This window comes from Procambarus clarkii, chromosome 94 (assembly GCF_040958095.1).
Source record: "Procambarus clarkii isolate CNS0578487 chromosome 94, FALCON_Pclarkii_2.0, whole genome shotgun sequence".
NCBI lineage: Eukaryota > Metazoa > Arthropoda > Malacostraca > Decapoda > Cambaridae > Procambarus > Procambarus clarkii.
In genome coordinates, this window is record NC_091243.1 from 12,982,558 (window position 1) to 13,009,481 (window position 26,924).

The 26,924-nt window shown below is 47.7% G+C and overlaps 1 protein-coding gene across 4 annotated transcripts in view; it reads left to right on the top strand.

The window, feature by feature from the left end:
- Positions 1 to 26,924, top strand: part of LOC123747424 (transcription factor ets-4) — a 104,868-nt gene that overhangs the window by 74,660 nt on the left and 3,284 nt on the right. For 2 of the 4 annotated variants that reach the window (XR_011226166.1, XM_045729642.2), the window contains exons 1-5: positions 21,858 to 22,082; positions 24,137 to 24,254; positions 24,775 to 24,967; positions 25,624 to 26,121; positions 26,609 to 26,816. Coding sequence is in view for 3 of the 4 variants with exons in the window: in XM_045729642.2 (XP_045585598.2) it covers positions 22,033 to 22,082; positions 24,137 to 24,254; positions 24,775 to 24,967; positions 25,624 to 26,121; positions 26,609 to 26,816 (1,067 nt within the window). In the remaining variant the exon portion in view is untranslated. Of the gene's footprint in view, positions 1 to 21,857; positions 22,083 to 24,136; positions 24,255 to 24,774; positions 24,968 to 25,623; positions 26,122 to 26,608; positions 26,817 to 26,924 lie in introns of those variants that run through there. The other 2 variants (XM_045729643.2, XM_069319889.1) reach the window with 2 other exon arrangements.

Sequence of the window (26,924 nt, forward strand, 5' to 3'; positions counted from 1 at the left end):
ATTGTCTCAAGCGTAGATTAGAGACTTGTATATGAACATCTTCGTATTGAGCAATAGACATTTCGCAGTTTCCTCGTTATTATGGACAAAGTTAAGGCTAATCCATGTATATAATTCACAGACCAAGAAGCTAACAATTAATCCAAGAATTTGTTCAAGACAGAGACATTGGCAAGGTAATCTCTCTCGGTATCTCTTCTTAAATACGGTTCAGCTGCCTGGTAAGATCACCATTTACTCGATTTCCTTGAATGTGAGTTCCTCAATGTCACTTTGTAACTCGGGGGTGTTTTTTTTCTGTATTGCCACACTGCTGGTCGCTGAGATAAGCACTCCGGTTTTGTCAAGCTCGTGTGCTTCGGCAAGCATCATCTGTTGTGAAAGCTGTCCCTTAGATCACTTCCCAGGATAAGGAATATGTGTACAAATGTCTGCGAGCGGCTGTCATATCAGTGTTGTGTGTTTAGTGGAGTAAAGTTATTGTTAAGGCTTGATAAGTGAAATGATACCATGAGGCAGCTTTTGGCTTTTTCCTGTTGGTGTTTCTACTGCCTTATGCTCAAGGTTATGCTTCATCACTCAGTAATATCCACAGCATTATTTAACATTGACATTTAAATAAGTTTATTGAGGTATACACACACACAAAGGGATGTGGCAGCTCAAGCTATTCTCACCCCCGTTTTATTTAACATTGTTGAGATCAAAGCTGACATTTTTGTTAAGATCGTAAGTATAAAATGTCTAGAATTACCTTCCGTGTATCCCCTCCTCCAGGAAAAAAACATTTTAAATTATAACACAAACAATTACACGCAAGATCCCTGAACCCGCGGACATGACGTTGAGTGGGGACGCCTCCCCCTCCCCCCTCACTACGGCTCGGGTGAGTACCACCTTCTTATTCACGTATTCAGCGCCTTGTGAGTAAGCTAGCATGCCTTGAGACTTGTATAGACGACGGAGTCTCAGGTACCTGACAAGACAACGGTGCGTTAGGGAGTGGTAACGTAATTAGAGAAATCATTCAGATGAAAAGAATTCACAATTCTGTTTACTGGTCTGCTGCCAGGGCGAGTTTCCCGCTCTTTCCCAGCAACACAATATCGCGTGTCAGTAAACATTTAATTCTTCTTCTGTCGGTGTAGCATTATAGCTGAAAATGATGTTCTGGTAGAAACGCACAGGTGTACTAAAGGAGAGATAGTGCTCTCAACATACCGCAAGTGCAGGTGCTAAATGTAATTTGCTGTTCATTGTGAGCTATGGGGGTCGTTGGCCAAGTGAGTAGTTCACATATTGAAATAAAACAGCCGTTGGTTCTGTAAATATTTGTTCCATGGGCAGGTGTTGAAATTAATGTGTATATGCAGGCAATGAGTCACAATAACGTGGCTAAAGTATGTTGACCAGACCACACACTAGAAGGTGAAGGGACGACGACGTTTTGGTCCGTCCTGGACCATTCTCAAGTCGATAATGTGTATATGAAAAGTAATAATAGCGATGATTGAGGCAGGCACTGGTGGAATGGTTGCTGGTTGCAGCAGGCACTGGTGGAATGGTTGCTGGTTGAAGCAGGCACTGGTGGAATGGTTGCTGGTTGAAGCAGGCACTGGTGGAATGGTTGCTGGTTGAAGCAGGCACTGGTGGAATGGTTGCTGGTTGCAGCAGGCACTGGTGGAATGGTTGCTGGTTGAAGCAGGCACTGGTGGAATGGTTGCTGGTTGCAGCAGGCACTGGTGGAATGGTTGCTGGTTGAAGCAGGCACTGGTGGAATGGTTGCTGGTTGAAGCAGGCACTGGTGGAATGGTTGCTGGTTGAAGCAGGCACTGGTGGAATGGTTGCTGGTTGAAGCAGGCACTGGTGCAGCGGCTGATATAGTCACTATGAAGAGAAGGGGGCAGCTGGTGACACACTTGAGGCTGGAGACAGCACAACACAGACACCATCACTAAGTCTGTTCCACTAAGTGTGTTCATGTACTGGTGTGACGGGGCGGGACAACATCACAGACAGACAGACACAAGCACTCACACTCAACATTACCAACTCAACATTCAGTATAGAGTCCTTAGGCGTGCTTGAAGCATTTAATTATTTTTTACAAAGACGCCAGAGGTTCAACTGAGCGCTTGACATTTTGACAGGAATATGTCTCGTTTCTCTATCAATGTTTAGTACGAGATCTGGCACTTGGTTTTTCTGCTTCACGATTATTGAATGCAATAAAGCGGCGATAACTCCCCAGACTGACTTTACTAGTTGTGATGTAACATTACATATTGATTGATGAAACTCAAACCACCATTAGAGGTGACATTGATGCGAAAACATTGTTCTGTAAGATCAGGGCCGCAACCACAGTACATGTGTAGCCCGTAGATTACACATTAATGTACTCACATGTACTCGCCTAATTGGCTTTGCAGGGGTTGAGCTTCGGTTGTTTGGTCCCGCCTCTCAACCGTCACATTAGCGAACACATTACACATCAGTAATGTGTTCGCTACATACACCGTCAAATGTTATTTCCGATGACAATGGACGATATGAAGTTTGGCTGAATTAGGTTAAGGTGGTGACAGTGAGGGTCGTCTTGGAGGGGTGACAGGTGACACAGTAGAGGGGGTGACAGGTGACACAGTAGAGGGGGTGACAGGTGACACAGTAGAGGGGGTGACAGGTGACACAGTAGAGGGGGTGACAGGTGACACAGTAGAGGGGGTGACAGGTGACACAGTAGGGGGGGTGAGAGGTGACACATCAGAGGGGACAGAGAAAGGTGGTGTCAACACAGGGAACAATACTCCAAAACTAACACAACTCGCCACTATCAACCTTTACCTCATGCCCCTGTTCCCAGGAAAGCATGAAGTGCTATGAATGAGGAAAACAGTGATCACAGTGACCAGTAATAGCTCGCGTGGCAACACCACTGTCACGCCACACACCGGATGTGTAAACACAAGCATCCCGCAGACAGTTACCTCACGATCAAAGGCGTTATCCTCGTATCCTGCTCGGCTTGACATTTTGCTATCTTTGTATTAAAACTGGACGCTCCGTGCTCGTAATTTGCAATATCAATTTAGCTCATTTACACGCTTAATTATCCAATGACCTAATAGGTCATTGGATAATAAAGAGGATAGATGTTTGACGTAAGGTGATACACATCTAGTGGGAAGAGGGTGGTTGGGGGCCCTGATCTTACAGAACAGTGTTCTCGCGTCAGACATGGAGTGAATGGTCGCAGATCGAGGTTATCAACTTGTTTGTATTAATCTAGCGGTATGAGGATGGATGACCCCTTTATTTACATGTTTGTGTGTGTGTGTGACCAGCGGGGTTCCCCAGGCTTCGGTCTGTAACTGCGTGTACTTCATGCACTTCAGTACATAAAGTACTGCCAATTAGCACTTACTGAACCGCCTGTGTTGGTCCAACTTTCCTTACATCCTGATATATATATATATATATATATATATATATATATATATATATATATATATATATATATATATATATATATATACTGAAATATATATATATATATACTGAAAACTCACACCCCAGAAGTGACTCGAACCCATACTCCCAGAAGCAACGCAACTGGTATGTACAAGACGCCTTAATCCACTTGACCAACACGACCGGACATAATGAGGTGATAGCCGAGGCTATTTGAACCACCCCACCGCCGGCACTCGGATAGTTATCTTGGGCATAGCATTTTACCAAATCACCTCATTCTTTGGGGCACACGTGAGGAACACAAATGCGAACAAGCCTGAATGGTCCCCAGGACAATATGCAACTGAAAACTCACACCCCAGAAGTGACTCGAACCCATACTCCCAGAAGCAACGCAACTGGTATGTACAAGACGCCTTAATCCACTTGACCATCACGACCGGACATAATGAGGTGATAGCCGAGGCTATTTGAACCACCCCACCGCCGGCACTCGGATAGTTATCTTGGGCATAGCATTTTACTATGGTCAATCCACTTGACCATAGCATTTGGTCAAGTGGATTAAGGCGTCTTGTACATACCAGTTGCGTTGCTTCTGGGAGTATGGGTTCGAGTCACTTCTGGGGTGTGAGTTTTCAGTTGCATATTGTCCTGGGGACCATTCAGGCTTGTTCGCATATATATATATATATATATATATATATATATATATATATATATATATATATATATATATATATATATATATATATATATATATATAATATATATATATATATATATATATATATATATATATATATATATATATAATATATATATATATATATAATATGGGGTATCAGGTGAAAGAACTGATATTTCTGGTGAATCTTTTCTGGTAATTTCTGGTATCAGGTGAAAAAAAATGCCCATTTGTTTCTGCCTCGACGGAGAATCGAACCCGAGCCCTCAGGACTACGACCCCAGAGCGGTATGTGTGTGTGTCCAGGTGTATCATGGAGGCGAGTGTCGCACTACACATTCCTCGCGTTTATTTACCTGAGCGGTTGGTGCTCAACACACCCCCATGACGGGGTGTGAGTGTGGCGTGTGAGGCCCTCACAGCACACACTCTACACCCCACATTATCACCCGGACGGCCTTCACTTCACCTCATCTGCCTCATACCGCCTCCCGAAACACAATATATTTACATTGTCCGGACCCCTGAATGACGGTGTTCAACCTGCGGGCATTGTGTGTACCTGTGGCGGTTAGCTGTGTCGTGTAGTGTATCAGCAGGTGGGACGAGGGGACAGTGTCACGTCCTCTGTGACACTGGACGGGACTTCAAGTCTTACGGAGTGTCACCAATATATTACGAAACTGCTGGGTCTTCGGACGGGTACTCCTAGTCAAAACAAAAACTAGTTCGTCATTCATTTTCCATATTTTCAGCAACATGGGAGGTGACAGGAGTTAACCTTAAACCGGAAAGTGTGTGTGTGTGTGTGTGTGTGTGTGTGTGTGTGTGTGTGTGTGTGTGTGTGTGTGTGTGTGTGTGTGTGTGTGTGTGTGTGTGTGTATGTGCGTGTGCGTGCACGTGCCTACCGGGCCGTGAGCCCCGAGGGGGCGGCGACGGGGGTGCAGGCGCAGGACCCCAAGACAGTCACCCACTACCCGGCAGCTCCACCACAATTCCCAACAACCCCGCCGCTCCCAGAGTGAATTTCGGCCAGGTTTTCCTTATTGCTTCCAGGAGCCTGCAGTTTATATGCCCGCTCCTGCAAAAACTGGTTCCAGCACCTACAGGGTACAGGATACCCCGCGTTCGTATGCTTGCGTGTGTAATGCACCGTCCATCCGCGCTCGCCCTGATAATAATCGAGGGTGCCCACACTCGCGTGCAGACACACACGTACACATAGAGGGTCACGCGCGGGCTGACACGTGCACGCAACGCAACAGGTGTTAAGAACATCGTGGCCGGAGCGGGAGGAGCCCCGGACCGTCGCCCAAACATTGGGAAGACGAGGATATTTTAGGCTGGAATGCAGTGGCCAAAGCACATGCTTTTGTTAGCCGCCGCTTCAACATTAATATAATTACGGTAGATGACGACAGACCATGTAATTACGTGTTGTGTTTTAAGTGACTACATACGACCCACGCCACACACTTCTCTCCTTAACAATCTTCCACAAAATTTACCAAGTTTGTCGAATTGTGGTATTCGTTTTTCCTTTGATTTGCTCCATCGCACCTGAGTTTGGCGTCTCGGAGGGTGTTGCCCGCTACTTCCACATGGCCTTTATTTACTCTCATAATTACCAGTCTCTGACTTTTGATGGATTACTGGAAATTTTCATATTTAGAGTCGTTCATATAAGTCAGGAGAGTCACCCCTTCATTACCTCATCAATGTATATATATATATATATATATATATATATATATATATATATATATATATATATATATATATATATATATATATATATTGATTATTTTATAAAACATAACATAATCGGAACCAGGAACTTTATTCCAGCTAAAATGCGCCCTTCGTTTATGTGGTCAATGAGATCATTGACCAGATTTGTTCATTGGTCAAGGTTATTCAGCGGCTAATGACACTCAGTGGTCAAGGTCGTTTAGAGGTCAATGTAATTTCGCGGTTAAAATAACCTAATGACTAAGGTCACTCAATGTCTTTGGTCACCTGTTGGTCAATAGTCAAAGTCCAAGGTCACCTAGTGGTCAATGTCCAGGGTCACCTAGTGGTCAATGTCCAGGGTCACCTAGTGGTCAATGTCCAGGGTCACCTGGTGGTCAATGTCCAGTGTCACCTAGTGGTCAATGTTCAGGGTCACCTGGTGGTCAATAGCCAGGGTCATCTAGTGGTCAATGTCCAGTGTCACCTAGTGGTCAATGTCCAGGGTCACCTAGTGGTCAATGTTCAGGGTCACCTAGTGGTCAATGTCCAGGGTCACCTAGTGGTCAATGTCCAGTGTCACCTAGTGGTCAATGTTCAGGGTCACCTAGTGGTCAATGTCCAGGGTCACCTAGTGGTCAATGTCAAGTGTCACCTAGTGGTCAATGTCCAGGGTCACCTAGTGGTCAATATCCAGGGTCATCTAGTGGTCAATATCCAGGGTCATCTAGTGGTCAATGTCCAGTGTCACCTAGTGGTCAATGTCCAGGGTCACCTAGTGGTCAATGTTCAGGGTCACCTGGTGGTCAATGTCCAGTGTCACCTAGTGGTCAATGTCCAGGATCACCTAGTGGTCAATGTTCAGGGTCACCTAGTGGTCAATGTCCAGGGTCACCTAGTGGTCAATGTCAAGTGTCACCTAGTGGTCAATGTCCAGGGTCACCTAGTGGTCAATGTTCAGGGGTCACCTAGTGGTCAATGTCAAGTGTCACCTAGTGGTCAATGTTCAGGGTCACCTGGTGGTCAATGTTCAGGGTCTCCTAGTGGTCAATGTCAAGTGTCACCTAGTGGTCAATGTTCAGGGTCACCTGGTGGTCAATGTTCAGGGTCACCTAGTGGTCAATGTTCAGGGTCACCTAGTGGTCAATGTCCAGGGTCACCTAGTGGTCAATGTTCAGGGTCACCTAGTGGTCAATGTCCAGGGTCACCTGGTGGTCAATGTTCAGGGTCACCTAGTGGTCAATGTCCAGGGTCACCTAGTGGTCAATGTTCAGGGTCACCTAGTGGTCAATGTCAAGTGCCACCTAGTGGTCAATGTCCAGTGTCACCTAGTGGTCAATGTTCAGGGGTCACCTAGTGGTCAATGTTCAGGGGTCACCTAGTGGTCAATGTCCAGTGTCACCTAGTGGTCAATGTTCAGGGGTCACCTAGTGGTCAATGTCCAGGGTCACCTAGTGGTCAATGTTCAGGGGTCACCTAGTGGTCAATGTCCAGTGTCACCTAGTGGTCAATGTCAAGTGTCACCTAGTGGTCAATGTCCAGTGTCACCTAGTGGTCAATGTCCAGGGTCACCTAGTGGTCAATGTCCAGGGTCACCTAGTGGTCAATGTCCAGGGTCACCTAGTGGTCAATGTCCAGTGTCACCTAGTGGTCAATGTTCAGGGTCACCTGGTGGTCAATATCCAGGGTCACCTGGTGGTCAATGTTCAGGGTCACCTGGTGGTCAATATCCAGGGTCATCTAGTGGTCAATGTCCAGGGTCACCTAGTGGCTAATGTCCAGGGTCACCTAGTGGTCAATGTCCAGGGTCACCTGGTGGTCAATGTCCAGGGTCACCTAGTGGTCAATGTCCAGGGGTTATCTCTTCTTGAGATGATTTCAGGGCTTAGCGTCCCCGCGGCCCGGTCCTCGAACAGGCATCCTCCTTTTTGTTACACATCCCCCAGGAAGCAGCCCGTAGCAGCTGTCTAACTCCCAGGTACCTATTTACTGCTAGGTAAAAGGGGGCATCAGAGATGAAAGAAACATTTTGCCCATTTGTCTCTGCCTCCACCGGGGATCGAACCCGGAACCTTAGCACTACGAATCCGAAGCGCTGTCCACCCAGCTTTCAGGCGCCCCCAATGGTGTTTATTCTTAGTATCAGAGATCAAGTTCAGGTAGCAAGTCCCACAGTTACGTCCACGTGGTGTTTCCCGTCTTATCTTACCGCTCAGGCAACACTTCGCGCAAAAAATCATTAAATTTACATATACTTATGGAGCTGAATAACGTAACCGGTTCCAGCGTGTATCGCAAGGCCTGAGTCCGCACTCGACAAGGGCACGGATTAGGGCCCACGACTGGAGCCGCTCAGTATTGGGACTTGTAATTTATTGTACAAATTATGTTTTCAGAAAGCGACCTGTATTTACCACTTCCGGATCCATGATTCAACAAACATTTACATGTTCTCTTACGAAGCCAGTACATCTTTCCTCGATCATGGTCGCATAATTTGCATGTATGAAACAGGTTTTAAGCTGTGACGCGCCACAACAGCCTTAGGTTGCGGAGATTCGAAGATAGACAAATGTTTAATAGATATGTACCAAAGCAAACTTGATTGGAGAAAGATGTACAGATTTCGTAACCAGGCAGGTGTGTGCTTGATGATCCTGGCAGGTCACGGTCTTCCAGCCTCAGTATTATATATTCGTCTTTGGTTAATACGCGGGGTTTTTTTCCAAGACGAAATTATACTTTCTCAGAGATGACCCGCTGTAGCGTCTCTCTCTATATATATTTGCTGGCAACTCTGCTGACTTGTATCCATGTGTTAATTAACGATTCCAACAATTTGTAAAAATTTTGTTGTTGATGTTGGTTACAAGTGTCCAGACACTTGCGTGTGGGGGGAAACACAAGTGTTGAATTTGACCAGACCACACAATCGACTTGAGAATGGTCCAGGACGGACCAAAACGTCGTCGTCCCTTCACCTTCTAGTGTGTGGTCTGGTCATATTACTTTAGCCACGTTATTGTGACTCCTCGCCTGCACAAGTGTTGAAGCCCGTCCTCACCAACACTACAACATATTTTCACGTATAAATCTCCCTCAGGCCATAAACTAATGTACTAAATATCATGGCAGCTCACGAAATTTGACGAGATGTCCCGTTTGCTTATTCTTAGGTCATCTTTTGGGTTATGTTCGGGTAATTTAGTTGAGTGAGGTGAACGCTAGAGAGGACGTGCTGCAACTCCACAGACAGACAGATTATAGACACCCAGTGACCCCAGACGAAGGCGTCGCGGGTGCTGTGAACCCTGAGTAGACTATCAACATCGTGGTCCAGTCGCCAGGATCGCGATGGTCCATCTTAAACTCAATCCCAATTGGAAAAAATGACGAAACATCTACCAGTGACCTCCGGCAGGGCGCCAGGGCACACCAGGAGCCAACCAAGACCCGCCAAGAGAGGACGGGTCGTTAACGGGTCGTTGTCAGCGACTCCCGTTGACAACGGCAGTTATCAGTGTGCAACACTGACAGGTCTTGCACACGTCAGCAGTAGTCTTACGTATGTTTTAAACTGAGAATACTCAAGTACTCCAGGAGAAGTCTTGCATATCTTGCAGAATCCAAATTCTTCCTTTTTAAATTAATTAAATAAAAAGTTAAATTAATGTACAGGTGTTTCTTGCTCCAAGATGTAGTGAGTGATCTCCCCCCTCAGGCTGAGGCCAGCTCCTGGGCTACAACTGACTGTGATTATCATCATAACTTTGCATTTGTCCGGATTAAGTTCCAGAAAGTCATTTCATCTGGATACTGTTCCGACGACCACCTTCAGCAATGTCACAACCCGTGTTCGTCCACCTTCAGCACTGTCACAACCCGTGTTCGTCCACCTTCAGCACTGTCACAACCCGTGTTCGTCCACCTTCAGCACTGTCACAACCCGTGTTCGTCCACCTTCAGCACTGTCACAACCCGTGTTCGTCCACCTTCAGCACTGTCACAACCCGTGTTCGTCCACCTTCAGCACTGTCACAACCCGTGTTCGTCCACCTTCAGCACTGTCACAACCCGTGTTCGTCCACCTTCAGCACTGTCACAACCCGTGTTCGTCCACCTTCAGCACTGCTACAACCCGTGTTCGTCCACCTTCAGCACTGTCACAACCCGTGTTCGTCCACCTTCAGCACTGCTACAACCCGTGTTCGTCCACCTTCAGCACTGTCACAACCCGTGTTCGTCCACCTTCAGCACTGCTACAACCCGTGTTCGTCCACCTTCAGCACTGTCACAACCCGTGTTCGTCCACCTTCAGCACTGTCACAACCCGTGTTCGTCCACCTTCAGCACTGTCACAACCCGTGTTCGTCCACCTTCAGCACTGTCACAACCCGTGTTCGTCCACCTTCAGCACTGTCACAACCCGTGTTCGTCCACCTTCAGCACTGTCACAACCCGTGTTCGTCCACCTTCAGCACTGCTACAACCCGTGTTCGTCCACCTTCAGCACTGTCACAACCCGTGTTCGTCCACCTTCAGCACTGCTACAACCCGTGTTCGTCCACCTTCAGCACTGTCACAACCCGTGTTCGTCCACCTGCAGCACTGTTACAACCCGTGTTCGTCCACCTTCAGCACTGTCACAACCCGTGTTCGTCCACCTTCAGCACTGCTACAACCCGTGTTCGTCCACCTTCAGCACTGTCACAACCCGTGTTCGTCCACCTTCAGCACTGTCACAACCCGTGTTCGTCCACCTTCAGCACTGTCACAACCCGTGTTCGTCCACCTTCAGCACTGTTACAACCCGTGTTCGTCCACCTTCAGCACTGTCACAACCCGTGTTCGTCCACCTTCAGCACTGCTACAACCCGTGTTCGTCCACCTTCAGCACTGTCACAACCCGTGTTCGTCCACCTTCAGCACTGTCACAACCCGTGTTCGTCCACCTTCAGCACTGTCACAACCCGTGTTCGTCCACCTTCAGCATTGCAGTCAGCACAGCACCTTCGTCTTCCATCCCCATTAACCTGGCGCCACTTGCACACATCGACATACAGCAATCCACTTGGTCGGGTGAGTCACGTCACTCAGTAGTGGCCGGGGTGCAAGGGGTCACTCCTCAGTGGCATACTCACTAGTGGTCAGGTGAATGTTGTCTTTCCTGTGAGGTTCGTTGACCAAGGCGACCCCTCACAACCACCCTCATTCCGTTACTGTGAATGTCATCCTCCTGTGTCCTACACCACTGGGGAAACATTCTGTCATGGTAGTAAGTTAAATGAACTTGAGAGTTAAGTGGTGAAGGTAGACGCCATACTCCAGGCCCATCGGATATGCCCGGTGGGCCTGTGTAGTAGGGAATAACGCCTAGGGAGGCGAGTGCTGGACCCAGTCACACACACACACAGCCAGCAGGAAGACTCTCGACTTCCAGTGACTCCAGACATCAAGGCGTCAGGCGTCCTGTGAACTCTGAGTAGTCGAACAATGTCGCGACGAAAGGGCAGAATCGCGATGGTCCATTTTAAACTTTGTCGGGCAAAAACGTGGTGCAGTGACCTCCGGCAGAACAGGAGCCAGCTCCACCACACCCCGGAGCACACCAGAAGCGCCCCAAACATCCGGCACCTCTCGGCCAATCCGGTGTCGGCTACCGAATTCCCGGCCAGAGTGAAACTTCCCTGTGACCCGCAGGCAGCAGTGGCGTCAGGCGTCGTATCAACCCTTGAAGAGGCATGTCAGACGGAAGTATCGCGACCCATTGGTCAAATTCGCATCACGTGTTGCCAGGAGCAAGTGTCCAGGCGTCCGTTAGTCGTCAAGGCTGATCCAGGAGCCTCGTGTGGGTGGAACTGAAGCTGCAAGATTTACAACACAGGAATTTACAGGAATTCCCGTGCCGGCGTTAAACTATCTAGCGGATTTGAAGGAAAACATCTGGCCAATCTTTCATTCAACTCAAACACGGTATTAATGTTAATGTGTCCTCAGTTCCTTGTGTTTACTACTAGCCACAAGCAGCATTAACTTCGTTGGACTGAAACAGCTTGTTAATGATTTGACCATCATTGGTAACCTAATTACCAGATGGTTATATCTGAGTATACTGCTTGCCCTCTTGGCTATATCAGAGCATACTGCCATCTTGGCTATATCAGAGCATACTGCCATCTTGGCTATATCAGAGTATACTGCCTACCTTCTTGGCTATACCAGAATGTACTGCCTGCCTTATTGGCTATACCAAAGTATACTGTACTCTTGACAATATATTTTTTTTATTTATTAGCATTGCCAGATCGGATCCTCAAGAACAACCAAACGCTCCCAATGTGTTTCTGGTGGTCTCTCGACACAGAAGCTCGTATGACATTCAGTAGTCAAGTTACTGTGTCTGTCATATTTAGTGGTGTGTTGGTAGGCCTACAGTCTCTCTCTCTCTCGCTCACGGATCCCGCAAGTGTTCCCAGCTAAACTGTCATCAGTGAATTGTTATTGTGCAGTCATAACCCGTTGTTATTATTTATGTAAATCGGGACTTGAACCGGTCCCAAGTCTGGCCCGTGTGGCATCCCTGTCTTTAGTCTTGCCTGCTTTAATCTTTTTCATTAAACACTATTTTGTTTGTGATCAGATTAGTTCTCTCTCTCTCTCTCTCTCTCTCTCTCTCTCTCTCTCTCTCTCTCTCTCTCTCTCTCTCTCTCTCTCTCTCTCTCTCTCTCTCTCTATATATATATATATATATATATATATATATATATATATATATATATATATATATATATATATATATATATATATATATATATATATATAATTAGTATATTTTGGTAGCAGTCTTTCCTGTAGACATATATTATTAAATATGACCGAAAAAGTAAGATTAATAATTCTAACACGAATTTTCTCAATCTTTCGTACATTTCTTTTCACTGTTGGTGGTAATTCAAAAATCAATTCTCCAAAATTCATTTTTATTTCTAGTCTGACGCGACACTTGAGCGCGTTTCGTAAAACTTATTACATTTTCAAAGACTTTAGTTTAAACATACACAACTGAATAGAACTTACACATCTCCGACTAAAGTCTTTGAAAATGTAATAAGTTTTACGAAACGCGCTCAAGTGTCGCGTCAGACTAGAAATAAAAATGAATTTTGGAGAATTGATTTTTGAATTACCACCAACAGTGAAAAGAAATGTACGAAAGATTGAGAAAATTCGTGTTAGAATTATTAATCTTACTTTTTCGGTCATATTTAATAATATATATATATATATATATATATATATATATATATATATATATATATATATATATATATATATAATATATATTCCGTCTCTTTCGTCCCGAAAGAGCCGAAGCTCAACCCCCGCAAGCACAGGTGAGTACACAGAGAAAGTTACATATTCCTATGAGAGAGATAAGATAGATATAGCCGGAACCCTTTCTGTAGTCCAAGTCTTCCTTTCTTGGAAGTCTTACCTTGATGCGTGTGGGTAACTTGGCCAGTACTGACTGCCTGCTTGGTTAGGTTAGGACACCGACTGTGTATTCACCTAGTTGTGCTAGCGGGGGTTGAGCTCTGGCTCTTTCGGCCCGCCTCTCAACTGTTACTTAATCAACTGTTACTAACTACTATTTTTTTCCACACCAACACACACACACACACACACACACACACACACACACACACACACACACACACACACACACACACACACACACACACACACACAGGAAGCAGCCCGTAACAGCTGTCTAACTCCCAGGTACCTATTTACTGCTAGGTAACAGGGGCATCAAGCCCAAAGAAACTCAGCCCATTTGTTTCCACCAGCCGTCGGGATTGAACCCTGACCCCTGAGATTACGAGTCCCAAGCGCTGTCCGTTCAGCCACGACCCCCTATAGTGTTTCCTGTATTTCGTTACACAAACAATTAAAACGGTTCATCAATGGACATCCTTTCTGAGGCAGATAAGGTAATCAAATTTAGCTCACGTTTTCAGGTGGACGAGGAAAAAATACTCTCTATTCACAGAACTGTCGAGGAAAACCGAACAATTGGGACGCGGCCTTTGGAGAGGGGAGGTTCTGCGTATTGTAGCCTAATCTCAGTACCCAGAGGGCGCCCGATACCTGGCCCTCACTAGCGTCGGAGCCGTGGGGAGTACCGCTCCAGTCTTGCTGCTTCCCTTGCTGGGTCAACTGCCGTCGGGGGGTCACTAACACCAGCTAAGTGGAGTCAACTAATGTCAGAGGTCACAATACTCTGCCGAGTTGGGTCAGCTACCGTTGGGGGTCAGCATCATCATTAGCTGAGTGGGGTTAATTACCGTCGGGGGTCATCGTCAGTCGAATAGGGTCAACTACCGTCGAGGTCACTATAATCTGCTTCTCTACACTTGCCCCCGAGGTCAGTAACGCACACTGGGGCGTAACGGTGAGGGCAACCAGGTTGTTGTTACAGGCGAGGAGTCACAATAACGTGGCTGAAGTATGTTGACCAGACCACACACTAGAAAGTGAAGGGGATCACAATCGACTTGAGAATGGTCCAGGACGGACAGAAACGTCGTCGTCCCTTCACTTTCTAGTGTGTGTTCTGGTCAACAGTTGTTCATTACCGCCTTGTCATTCCTGTGTTATGTCGTTCAAGTTCTTATTTCCTGTTTATTTGTTGTTCCTATTTCTGCGCCTCTCTCCTAATGCTTCCATACTTCCGTTTGTCTCATTATTGAGCTACCTCAACTTGCCTGTGTCTTCTCGCGTGTGTGTGTGTGTGTGTGTGTGTGTGTGTGTGTGTGTGTGTGTGTGTGTGTGTGTGTGTGTGTGATCCTTATCACTCCTGTTCATGGTCTATATTTTCTGCTGCGATGGAGCAGAATATCTCCTGTGTCATGTGTCATATCTGCGAGACCTTCTGTGTTGATATACATTAATGACTGGTGGCGCTCATTAGTATTGGCAGTGTGTGCGTGTGCGTGTGGTCAGGCATCGTTACCTGGGTGGTGAGAGACGTGCGGTCCTGCAAGACAATCATCCTTCTCTCTTCTGGTAGGGAAGGGGAACTATCAGGTTGTTACTTGGAACAACCTGATAGCCCGTGCTACGAGCCCGTAACTTACCTGGCACAGGAGCGGTATTGTGAACTGTCAGGAGAAGTATAGTAGTATATAGCACTTGGAAGGGGTCAGGATGAGGATTTGAGATGGGACGAGGGGAAAGGAATGGTCCCCAACACCTTGTGGACGGTCGGGGATTGGACGCCGACCTGCATGAAGCGAGACCGTCGCTCTGCCGTCCAGCCTTTCTTCTGGTAGGGCCGCTTTCATTAGAGGTAGTAGATCTGAGACAGATTTGGACCTATCTTAAAAACTTCCCGAAACTTGTACAGAGTTCTTCACACACTTCCTTGTCATTCTTTGTGTGGCCTCCACTTTTGCTTAGCGTGTGTGTGTGTGTGTGTGTGTGTGTGTGTGTGTGTGTGTGTGTGTGTGTGTGTGTGTGTGTGTGTGTGTGTGTATGTGTGTGTGTATGTGTGTGTGTGTGTGTGTGAGTGTGCGCCAGACTAAGTTAGTTACATATATCTTTTCCTCTTGAGGATGGTCAACTTTACAATTAACAACAGAGTATATTAATATACGCCACTCATAAATATAATAAGTGCATAAATCATGGGAACGTAATATAGAAATCCTTGTCACGTCCACACAAGACACACAGGAAACACCTAGATACATCACTTGTGGACCGCTGTGTCAAGTTCGGGTCCTGACCAAGGTGGATTGTTTAGGTATTACCAATACTTTACTGCTCGCCTCTATTCACCCAGCAGTAAATGGGAACCAGGTTGTTAACCAATTAGTGGATGATGTTCCAGGGAACACTAGCGGGACACTGACATGTCTCTATCATCAAATAGACTGACAGTGTAGATGAGAGTGGCAACACATTCAGGAGATCTTGCTTACAGCTCAAAGCAATAAAAATCCTTAATATCTGATTCAGTAGTAATCACTAATATCTAATAATAGCGTGCATCGGATTACTTCTTCTGGAACCGGAGCCATTCGGCCGAGCGGACAGCACGCGGGCTTGTGATCCTGTGGTCCTGGGTTCAATCCCAGGCGCCGGCGAGAAACAATGGGCAGAGTTTCTTTCACCCTATGCCCCTGTTACCTAGCAGTAAATTAGGTACCTGGGTGTTAGTCAGCTGTCACGGGCTGCTTCCTGGGGGTGGAGGCCTGGTCAAGGACCGGGCCGCGGGGACACTAAAAAAGCCCCGAAATCATCTCAAGATAACCTCAAGATAACCTTCTAGCAGCTGTCTTCTCAAGGTGATTTACGAGGTGTCTGCAGTATGTTTACAAACATCATCATTATACCAGCTGTATTGGTGCTGAGTTTAAGACCAATCAACCACGGGAGGGCCATTGAGGGCCTCCACATTAGCTAACTAACCACCAACAAATATTAAGGTAAACTGATAATATATATACACTCTGAGAATCGGGGCATACCTCTAGATTTACATATAGAGTACCAACCTTTAATAAACTCTCCATACCTTTTAACCAATATGGACCCACATTTAATCAGCAGCCTACAGCGGTGATGGTAATGAAATGGCTCCATTGTCGTCAGAAGCGCAAGGCTGCAGAGGCCCTGGGGCTAGATTCATGAAAGCACTTACGCAAGCACTTACGAACATGTACCGCTTTCCTCAATCTTTGACGGCTTTGGTTACATTTATTAAACAGTTTACAAGCATGAAAACTTGCCAATCAACTGTTGTTATTGTTATAAACAGCCTCCTGGTGCTTCGGAGCTCATTAACTGTTTAATAATTGTAAACAAAGCCGCCAAAGATTGAGAAAAGATGTATAGGTTCGTAAGTGCTTTCGTGAATCTGGCCCCTGGAGCGTGAATGTCCACACACGCACTCACAATACCATGTGGCAACTGACACACGCGATTGATTGATTGATTGATGAAGATTAAGCCACCCAAAAGGTGGCACGGGCATGAATAGCCCGTAAGTGGTGGCCCTTTTGAGCCATTACCAGTATCAAGAGCTGATACTGGAGATCTGTGGAGATGCGACTGCACCCTGCGTGACGGGAGATGTCTCCCGTGACACGCGATTGATTGATGAAGATTTTTAAGCCACACAAGAGGTGGCACGGGCATGAATAGCCCGGAAAACTCGCGGGAGACGGAGGAAAGGAGGAACTAAAAGAAAACGGAAAAAGGATGGATAGCAAACGAGAAGTGTAAATAAAATCAAGGAGGTAAAAAAAAGAATAAACAAGGGAACTATCAGAGGGGAAAGCGCCAAGTCATTACGACTATATAGCACTGGGAAGGGGTCAGGATAAGGATTTGAGATGGGACGGAGGGAAGGAATGATGCCCCAACCACTTGGACAGTCGGGGATTGAACGCCGGCCTGCATAACAAAGAATAAACAAGTTAGGGAGACAAAGAGATGATGACCAGATGACCACACACACACCAGGAGAGGAGGAGACGACCGCTGCTCCATCTCCTGATGTAGTTATCTTGAGATGATTGATTTCGGGGCTTTAGTGTCCCCGCGGCCCGGTCCTCGACCAGACCTGTGTGTGTGGTTTGGTTATCATATCTTCAACCACGTTATTGTGACTTGTCGTCTGCATACAAATAGATATCCGGCACACACACATCCACAACAGCAGTGTATCCGGCACACACATCCACAACAGCCGTGTATCCGACACACATCCACAACAACAGTGTATCCGGCACACACACATCCACAACAGCAGTGTATCCGGCACACATCCGTACCAAGCGTGGGTGTAAATGGTACAAAAGATCGTCACAGATGGCGATCTTTGCTAATGTTAAGATCGAAACTGTTTACACTAATACATTTGTATTAGAGGCTGTGTTGTGGAGTGCTAAGAACACCCAGGCGTGGTGCTCCTGGTATCCTCTGGCCCCTGGGAAGCTTCGACGTATGAAACTATCTGTGCAGTAAATAATAGACGTCGCCGGGAAAGCAGAAGAGCTGAGGCTCGTATATGGGGGCGCCAGCCCTTGAGAAGCGTGAGAGGTGATGCCACCTGGACGGCAGTCTTCAACATGACCCTTTCTTGACACCCGACACTGAAGGCTGGTACACTCAGACGTAGCGTCGGTGTCGTATTTAAGAGGATCAGACGAGAGATCGTCCGCCAGTCCTGATTATTCCTCGTCCCATCAGATGTGGTCGAAGAGAGTTCCTGTTGGCCACGACACACAGAGACCGCCACACACACGGCCTTGACTATATCTTTAGTTGGCTTTGTCATGGTATAAAGCACTCATTGACATCTTATAATTCCCTAGTTGTTCCTCCAGTGTAGCCTTGGAGTCCCCTTACTGGTGCCTCGTTATCCGTCACCTTGTGCTTCCTTACTAGATATGCGTTGCTTCTTCACCAGTCTCCTGCGTCTATTGTGCCCCCTTGCTCACCTGCCCGAGGTTACCCTCTCAACACCCCATTGCTTTTCCCTCGTTGGTGCCAAGGTGTTGTGGTCTCTCCTTCAGCGCCTCTTCCCCTACCTCCCTCCCTCACACCAGCGGCCCCGTCCTCATCCCCCAACCTTAGTCATAGTCAAGGATATCCTGGAGCACAGCAACGATCAGGAGCATATGTGGCGTCACATTCTTGGAAGCGCCCCGCGCCCGCGCTGTCCTCCACTATGGTCCTTTACTGCTCTTCCCTCGTTGGTACTTTCGCCGGTTTCCTCGTTACTTCGTTCGTTGCTTCCTATGTGGGCCCTCGTCCAGCCCACACAGGTTCCTCGGTGCTTCCTCACTAGTCTCGTTGATACTTCATTGGTCCCTCGTTGTTTAAATAACTTATCGCTGTTTCTCAGTGGCTCTTCGTCCAGTCTCTTGATGATTCACTGTAAGCCTCACACTATAGGTCTCACACTGTAGGTCTCACACTGTAGACCCTCACACTGTAGGCCCTCACACTGTAGGCCCTCACACTGTAGGCCCTCACACTGTAGGTCTCACACTATAGGCCCTCACACTGTAGGGCTCTCACTATAGACCTCTCACTATAGGCACATACGTGCACAGTTTTAGAAGGAAATACTGAGAGAAAAATGGTACTCAAGAGCTGACGTCTGGTCTAATAAACTGTTATGTACTTAAAAGATTGGCAAGACGTTGGCAGCCAGATAAGGCGAGGTGATAGCCAGCTGTACTAGGAGCCAGCTGCGATAAGATTGGCCTGGCGAGGCGGTCCTCTCACAGCTCAGTACATGGTCGCCGGGAGCCAGCGGCGTGTGGTCAACCTCTTCCCCTTAACAGTCTTGACAAACTCACCTAACTGAACCTGCAGGGGTCGAGCACCTACTCTTAAGCCCCGTCTTTCGACTATCATTAGATGAATGTTCGGTTGTTTATCTTATATTTACATTTAAAGCCGCTTATCGAATTGGTTTCAACAACTTCCTTATCTAGTGCGTTCCACTTATTTATGACTCTTATAAAGAAAGTTATTTCTGACATACCGATGAAACATCTATGTTTCCAGCTTTCATCTATGTCTTCGCGTTCCCTAATTTGAATATTGTTTGTCTAGCTACTGTGTCAGTCCCCCTCAGTATCTTGTATGTCGTTATCATGTCTGCCCTACTCCTTTCCTCAAGTGGAATGAGATCAGTTTTCCACATCTTTCTTCATAGTTCAGTCCTCTTAGCTCAGAAACAAGCCTTGCTGAATATTTTTGGACCTTAATGATGTTTTGTATTTCTTTAGATAGGGGTTACGTGCCAGAGCTGCATACTCAGTAACAGGTCTCACAAAGGTGGTATACAGCGCTTGGAAGGGATCTATATCCAAGTTGGTGCAGGATAACGGGACGGTTGCCAGTATGACATATGCCGCCCTCGTTATCCTGCTGATGTGTGCCTCTGGTGGTAGATCTCCAGTTATGTCCACTCTTAAGTCTTAATCTTTTTCAGATGTTGCAAGTTGCCTTCGTATCATCCGGTACTGTATTTGAGGTCTTTTTGCTCCAGTTCCTATCCTCATAACCTTGCAGTTGTCAGGTTTAAAGTCTAGTAGCCATTTCTCAGACCATCTGTGGAGATTATCTGTTCATCTTGTATTGCAGTCTTCCACAGGTCTGATTTGTCTAATTAGAGGTCACAAATAATGTCTTTGTAATATTGATTCATGAACACAAGAACCAGAGGAAACTGCTGAAGGTCTAATGACCAATACGAGTTTGTTTCTGGAAGTGTTATCCCTAATGACTAACGTGTGTGAGCTCCTACAAGCTCTAATGACATATATGTGTATTAATCATCTTGCAAAAAATAGTTTTTTAATTGATCAATTAAAAATGGATCCAAATTGTTCAAATTATTATTAATATTCATATTGTAAGGCTATATAATTTGTATTAAAGCAAATTTAGTAATGTTTCTATTGAAAAGACTTTCACGTTTTGTTACTGAAAACCTCACTATATCCACACACACACGCACACACACACACACACACACACATACACACACACACACACACACACACACACACACACACACACACACACACACACACACACACACACACACACACACACACAACAATCTCCAGGATGCAACCTACAACAGCTGTCTAACTCCCAGGTACCTAATTACTGCTAGGTAAACATAGACATCAGATAAAAGGAAAAGGTGTCGAAACGTCTCTGCTCTGCCTGGGGAACCGAACAGGGGGCCCAATTGGTCGTGAGCGGCTGCGGTGGCCACTGCCCTACAAGAAATCAGAGTCATTCTCTAATAGTCTTCAGACCAACATTAAGCCTTTCTTGGACGCTTGCTTGACTCCCTGTGATTAATAGACGTGTAACAGCCTGTGTGTGTTTTTTCTCAGTGTTTCTTCAGCTGTTTGTAAATGTTGTTCAAGTTCAAGTTCAAGTATGTTTATTGAGAACCTTTTCCTGGAGAGTGGTTGTTGTACTCTTGTTCATGTACTCAGGGTTCTACAAGAGTACCCTGAGTAATTATTTAATTACCATCTGTCATAAAGAGACCAAAAGTCCCACTCCATTCTTTTTTTAAGTCTTGTACTGTAGTATGAGGCCTTCTTCCGTCGCTACCACCACCTGTCCCTACTTACCCACTACCACCACCTGCCCCCACTTACCCACTACCACCACCTGCCCCCACTTACCCACTACCACCACCTGCCCCCACTTACCCACTACCACCACCTACCCCCACTTACCCATTACCACCACCTACCCCCACTTACCCACTACGTCCACCTACCCCCCTCCCCCCTCACCCCACTACCAGCATCACCTATCCCTCATCACCACCACTGGTCTATTAAACAACTGGTGGTGTGATAGACCCGTGGCGGTGGTGGGGATGCTTAGACTCCCTGAGCTGCTGTTGTACAAACCAGCAATACAGGTATTTCAAGGTCTCTTGGCGGCTGAGAGTTGAGGAGGTGCAGTGCTGTGAACCAGGTGTCGGCACCACAGCATCACAGGTACGGGTCCTGTGAACCCTGGCGAGGACCTCCAGCACAGGAGGGGGTGAGTGTCTCCTGCAACAGATGTGCACGAAGTTGGGGTGGATGCTCCCGAGGTCCTCACCTTACACATGAACTCGTAGAGGTTCCTCACCCGTCATGAACCTCCAGGTCAGCCGTCCTGGTCGTTCTGGGGGTCACATTTTCTCGGTACATATATATTTTTACGCTTGGCTGGAAAGACCTTTTAAGACTAATTTACCTTGACTAGAAGATATGATGGCGTTCGTTGGTGAGTGCAGGAAGGATGCCGTGACGTAGTAGGCAGGAGCTGCCTCGCTTCACGCCCACATTAACCACTCCTCTTGGGCGGAGTTACTAATTTTGTCAGCCAATGAATGTCGGTCCCAGTTATGCCCAACACGCTTCAGTAAAATAACGACGATATTCATTCATGTGTCAAGAGGAGAACCCGTACCAAGCAGGAGGCAGGCTGGCATATATGAAGGTGCAAGGCGGTGAGTGCTTGCAGTGCTCTCTGACCAGCAAGCAAGCAACACCAGTGAACTGAGGGAAGCTCTGCTCTCAGCTATGGCCCAGGGATGTTTGCCTGACGACTTACTCAGTCTAGATCTCGACGAGTGAGTGTTGTGATAAATGTTTCACCGCCTGACACAACCATTCTCGCTGAGGGTGCCGGCAGCCCTTGTGCCGGGGTGTGTGGTGCCGGCAGCCCTTGTGCCGGGGTGTGTGGTGCCGGCAGCCCTTGGGCCGGGGTGTGTGGTGCCGGCAGCCCTTGTGCCGGGGTGTGTGGTGCCGGCAGCCCTTGGGCCGGGGTGTGTGGTGCCGGCAGCCCTTGGGCCGGGGTGGGTGGTGCCGGCAGCCCTTGTGCCGGGGTGTGTGGTGCCGGCAGCCCTTGGGCCGGGGTGTGTGGTGCCGGCAGCCCTTGTGCCGGGGTGTGTGGTGCCGGCAGCCCTTGGGCCGGGGTGTGTGGTGCCGGCAGCCCTTGTGCCGGGGTGTGTGGTGCCGGCAGCCCTTGGGCCGGGGTGTGTGGTGCCGGCAGCCCTTGGGCCGGGGTGGGTGGTGCCGGCAGCCCTTGGGCCGGGGTGTGTGGTGCCGGCAGCCCTTGGGCCGGGGTGTGCGCTGAAGGTGCCGGCAGCCCTTGGGCTGGGGTGTGTGGTGCCGGCAGCCCTTGGGCCGGGGTGTGTGGTGCCGGCAGCCCTTGGGCCGGGGTGTGTGGTGCCGGCAGCCCTTGGGCCGGGGTGTGCGCTGAAGGTGCCGGCAGCCCTTGGGCCGGGGTGTGTGCTGAAGGTGCCGGCAGCCCTTGGGCCGGGGTGTGTGCTGAAGGTGCCGGCAGCCCTTGGGCCGGGGTGTGTGGTGCCGGCAGCCCTTGGGCCGGGGTGTGTGCTGAAGGTGCCGGCAGCCCTTGGGCCGGGGTGTGTGGTGCCGGCAGCCCTTGGGCTGGGGTGATTGCAGGTGCTGAAAACTAGTTAACGTATTTGGAGCAGGGACGTGCTTTGTATTATTACAGTTCTGGAGACATCACGTTCACAAGTTTGTCCTTACCGATGTTGTGGACCTCGTCAGGTACCTTCCGATGCCTCGCCAACCATTTGTTGACGGCCACGTGGGGCGTCAGAGCATCGAGCTTTCTTTTACGGGGGTCCAGAGTAGTCTCCTAAAACCATGTCACGGAACATCAAACCCTTCAAGCTGTGAATATATATATATATATATATATATATATATATATATATATATATATATATATATATATATATAATGTGTGTGTGTGCGTTTCTGTCCGAAGTACGAGGCCTCACCCAACCTTAACACATTAAACATGTGAGATATTTGAGTGTCCTTGGCCAGTCGAGGTCAGCCCAAGTACCGTGCTTAAAGAAATATCGGCCCATTAATTGATTGCCCCCTTCCGCGATTTAAAAAAAAAAATATGCAGTAAAATCAGGGGTTTTTAAACCCGCAGTTTGATGCTTCCACCGTGAAATGTGGGGAGAAGAGGAGGGGGAAGGGGAATAGGGGAGAGAAGAAAGATAGGAAGAGAGATAAGGTAAAAGGAGATGATAGGGAAGAGACAAGGAGAGAAGGGGAAAAGATGGAGAAGGGAGAAGCTGCAGGAGAGGTGAGAGACGGGGAGAGGAATAAGAGAGAGGAAATATGGGAGGAGAGAAGAGATAGGGGAAAGATAAGAGTCCCGGGAAGGATGTCACCTCACTCTGTGACTGACGTTTTTAGCATAAGACGCTGAAGACAATTGCACTCTTAACATTTTAACCTTTAAACTTGAATTATTACAAAATTAACCATAGCATGTCTTTTGACAACGAATTATTGGGCAATTTGAATACACACAACACACACACACACACTAGAGATCGGTTGCCGCAGGTTATCAGGTAGGCTCCTCTCAGTGACCCTGAACACCTGGCCAGCAAGACCAATACTAATGCCACAGACACACTTGTTGCTTGTTAGTCTTGATGAGTCTCCCCTCGCATCTCACCTCCTTCTGATGACCCAGCTTGGTCTTCCGAGCTTGCTTATCATCTCCACTGCGCCCTGCAGCCGCCACGTGTATATTCTGTATGATATGCATGTTTTAAGAGCACTGTTTAATGTATTCTAAGATGTATAAGGTACGCTTGCACGCAGCTGTTACTTATATTTATTACAGATGTCGCATCTCTGGCCCTTACAGCTGGGATAACGAGTTCTACGAGAGTGAGGAGGAAGGGGGGGCGCCTTGCAGCACTATGTTCCATTACTGCCCCGTCCACACCTGGAAGAGAGAGGTGAGTGCGTCTCAGGCCCCTGGTGTGTCTCTGGCCCTGGTGAGTATCTCAAGCCCTGGTGAGTGTGTCTCAAGCCCTAATGAGTGTGTCTCAAGCCCCTGGTGAGTGTGTCTCAGGCCCTGACGAGTGTCTCTAGCCCTGGTAAGTAACCCAAGCCCCTGGTGAGTGTCTCAGGCTCTGGTAAGTGACTCATGTCCTGGTAAGTGTCTCAAAGGAGGTGATCCATAAGCACTCACAAGTAAGAAGAGAATGGTTGTCATCTGGGATCCTCTGGTGTCCGTGAGTCAAGCACTCGGGCTCCACACAGCCAGACACACACTCTAGCTGAACAGATGAACATTCATGTGAGAGTTAGTAGGCCTATATATACACCTGCACTGACCTCTGTTCATGCAATAATATTCTAACCTACTTCCACGCTCCTTCCCCCTCCTACCCCTGCCCCTGGTCTGAGTGAGCGTGGTGACAGGTGTGTAAGTAACAACAGGTGTGTGAGTAACAACAGGTATGCCCGTTCCAGCACGTGCGCGGGTGGGTGTTCTCTGTGTGCCAGGAGAACAACATCGACGCTGACCACCTGGGGGGCTTCGGGGGCTTCACGGGACCCCAGCTGCTGAACATGACTCAGGAGCAGTTCCGTGAGGTCAATCCTCTCCACGGTAAACTGTTCTACGACCGTCTTCACCGCTTGGTCCGCACCACTAGTTCCTATAGTAAGTGAACCCCTGTGACTACCCAGTAGTCTCCTTCTGCTCTCTCTCTCTCTCTCTGTCTCTCTCTCTCTCTCTCTCTCTCTCTCTCTCTCTCTCTCTCTCTCTCTCTCTCTCTCTCTCTCTCTCTCTCTCTCTCTCTCTCTCTTTCTCTCTCTGTCTCTCTCTCTCTCTCTGTCTCTCTCTCTCTCTCTCTCTCTCTGTCTCTCTCTCTCTCTCTCTCTCTCTCTCTCTCTCTCTCTCTCTCTCTCTCTCTCTCTCTCTCTCTCTCTCTCTCTCTCTCTCTCTCTCTTTCTCTCTCTGTCTCTCTCTCTCTCTCTCTATCTCTCTCTCTCTCTCTCTCTCTCTCTCTCTCTCTCTCTCTCTCTCTCTCTCTCTCTCTCTCTCTCTCTCTCTCTCTCTCTCTCTCTCTCTGTCTCTCTCTCTCTCTCTCTCTCTCTCCCTCTCTCTCTCTCTCCACCAGGTAGATGTTAGATTAGCCTTGAAATTACTGTTTCTAGGTGCCACATAAACAAATTTAATCTCACTTCAAATATAAACGTTTCCGAGACATACTGTTCATATTGACTTTGCTATCCATTTCTTGTGTACCTAAATTATGCCAACATGGAGTGATATAAACACTAGACTATACTAAATGAATAATAATTGTGCTGCAGGTGGGTACGACTGCCAGCCACAGCTAACTCTGGAGAACACGTCCGGCAGCGCCTCCAACAGCGCCACCTACTACGAACTACAGCCCAAAGCCGCTACCCATCCCCAAGAGAACTGGAGCAACTGCTACCCATATTACGAGTACCAGCCTGAGCATTACTCCTGTACTCGAGGATACTCCACGCCGACTTCAGATGTCAAGGACGAGTCCGTAGAAGACCGTACTTTGGATATGTTCGACAGGTTGCACGTGAATCGCAAGGACAGCTACAGAGAGGACTGCCTCTCAGTCAGCAGTGGTGGCGGGTATTCTCTTCCAGGAGCAACGGGTTGCGGGTTTTCTTCTCACGGAACGTGCGGTGTGTATTCACCAGCCGGAGCGACGGATTGCGGGTATTCGTCCGAGGCGACGGGTATTGGGTATTCTGTGCCCGGAGTGACCCCGCCCCCCTCCTCCACCCACCTATCACAATTTTCATCCTGCCAAGCTAAAAACAGAAGTAAGTGTACCAAAACGCCAGCAAACACTGATGTTTACTAGAAGTTTAGGCAGAAATCTAAGCTAAACAAGCCCTATAGGCCTCTTCATCCAGGTATAAGACAGTGAAGTCCTCGCCTCGCCAATAAACAAACATTTCAAACAATTTCTGTCCTTCACTCAGCTCAAGTGCATGTTTCTCGGTCATTACAAATCGTCTATTTACCAAAAAGATAGTTTGGCATTATTTTATTCAAATAATTTCCGAGCATTAATCTACTAACACTTTCTGGAGAATCACGGGAAGACCTTCCTGGTTGTGGATACACAGGTGAATATTACAACACAAATTCTGGTTAATTGTTTGGACAGAGATGTGGCTCACGTTCCTGACGATGCCGGCTTTGTTCCAACCTTTGTTGTGACTTATTCCTCTAATAATGATGCCCAAAATGTCGTAGACATGCGGCCAAGAGATGGCATCTTATGACTCGGTTCTCACCCGGTAGGAGGACGTGGAGATCGAGGCCCTAAGCTGTGGGAGTTCCTGCTGGACCTGTTGAAGGACCCGACCTGTAACCCGAGCATCATCCGCTGGGAGAATGAAGAGGAGCACATCTTCCGGCTCACCAACCAGCACGAGGTGGCTCAGCGATGGGGCCAGCGCCGACCTAAGGATGGCTCTCTGCCTTATGATTACTTTGCTCGCGCTCTCAGGTGAGCAGCAGGTGTCCTCCGGTGTGTGTGTGTGTGTGTGTGTGTGTGTGTGTGTGTGTGTGTGTGTGTGTGTGTGTGTGTGTGTGTGTGTGTGTGTGTGTGTGTACT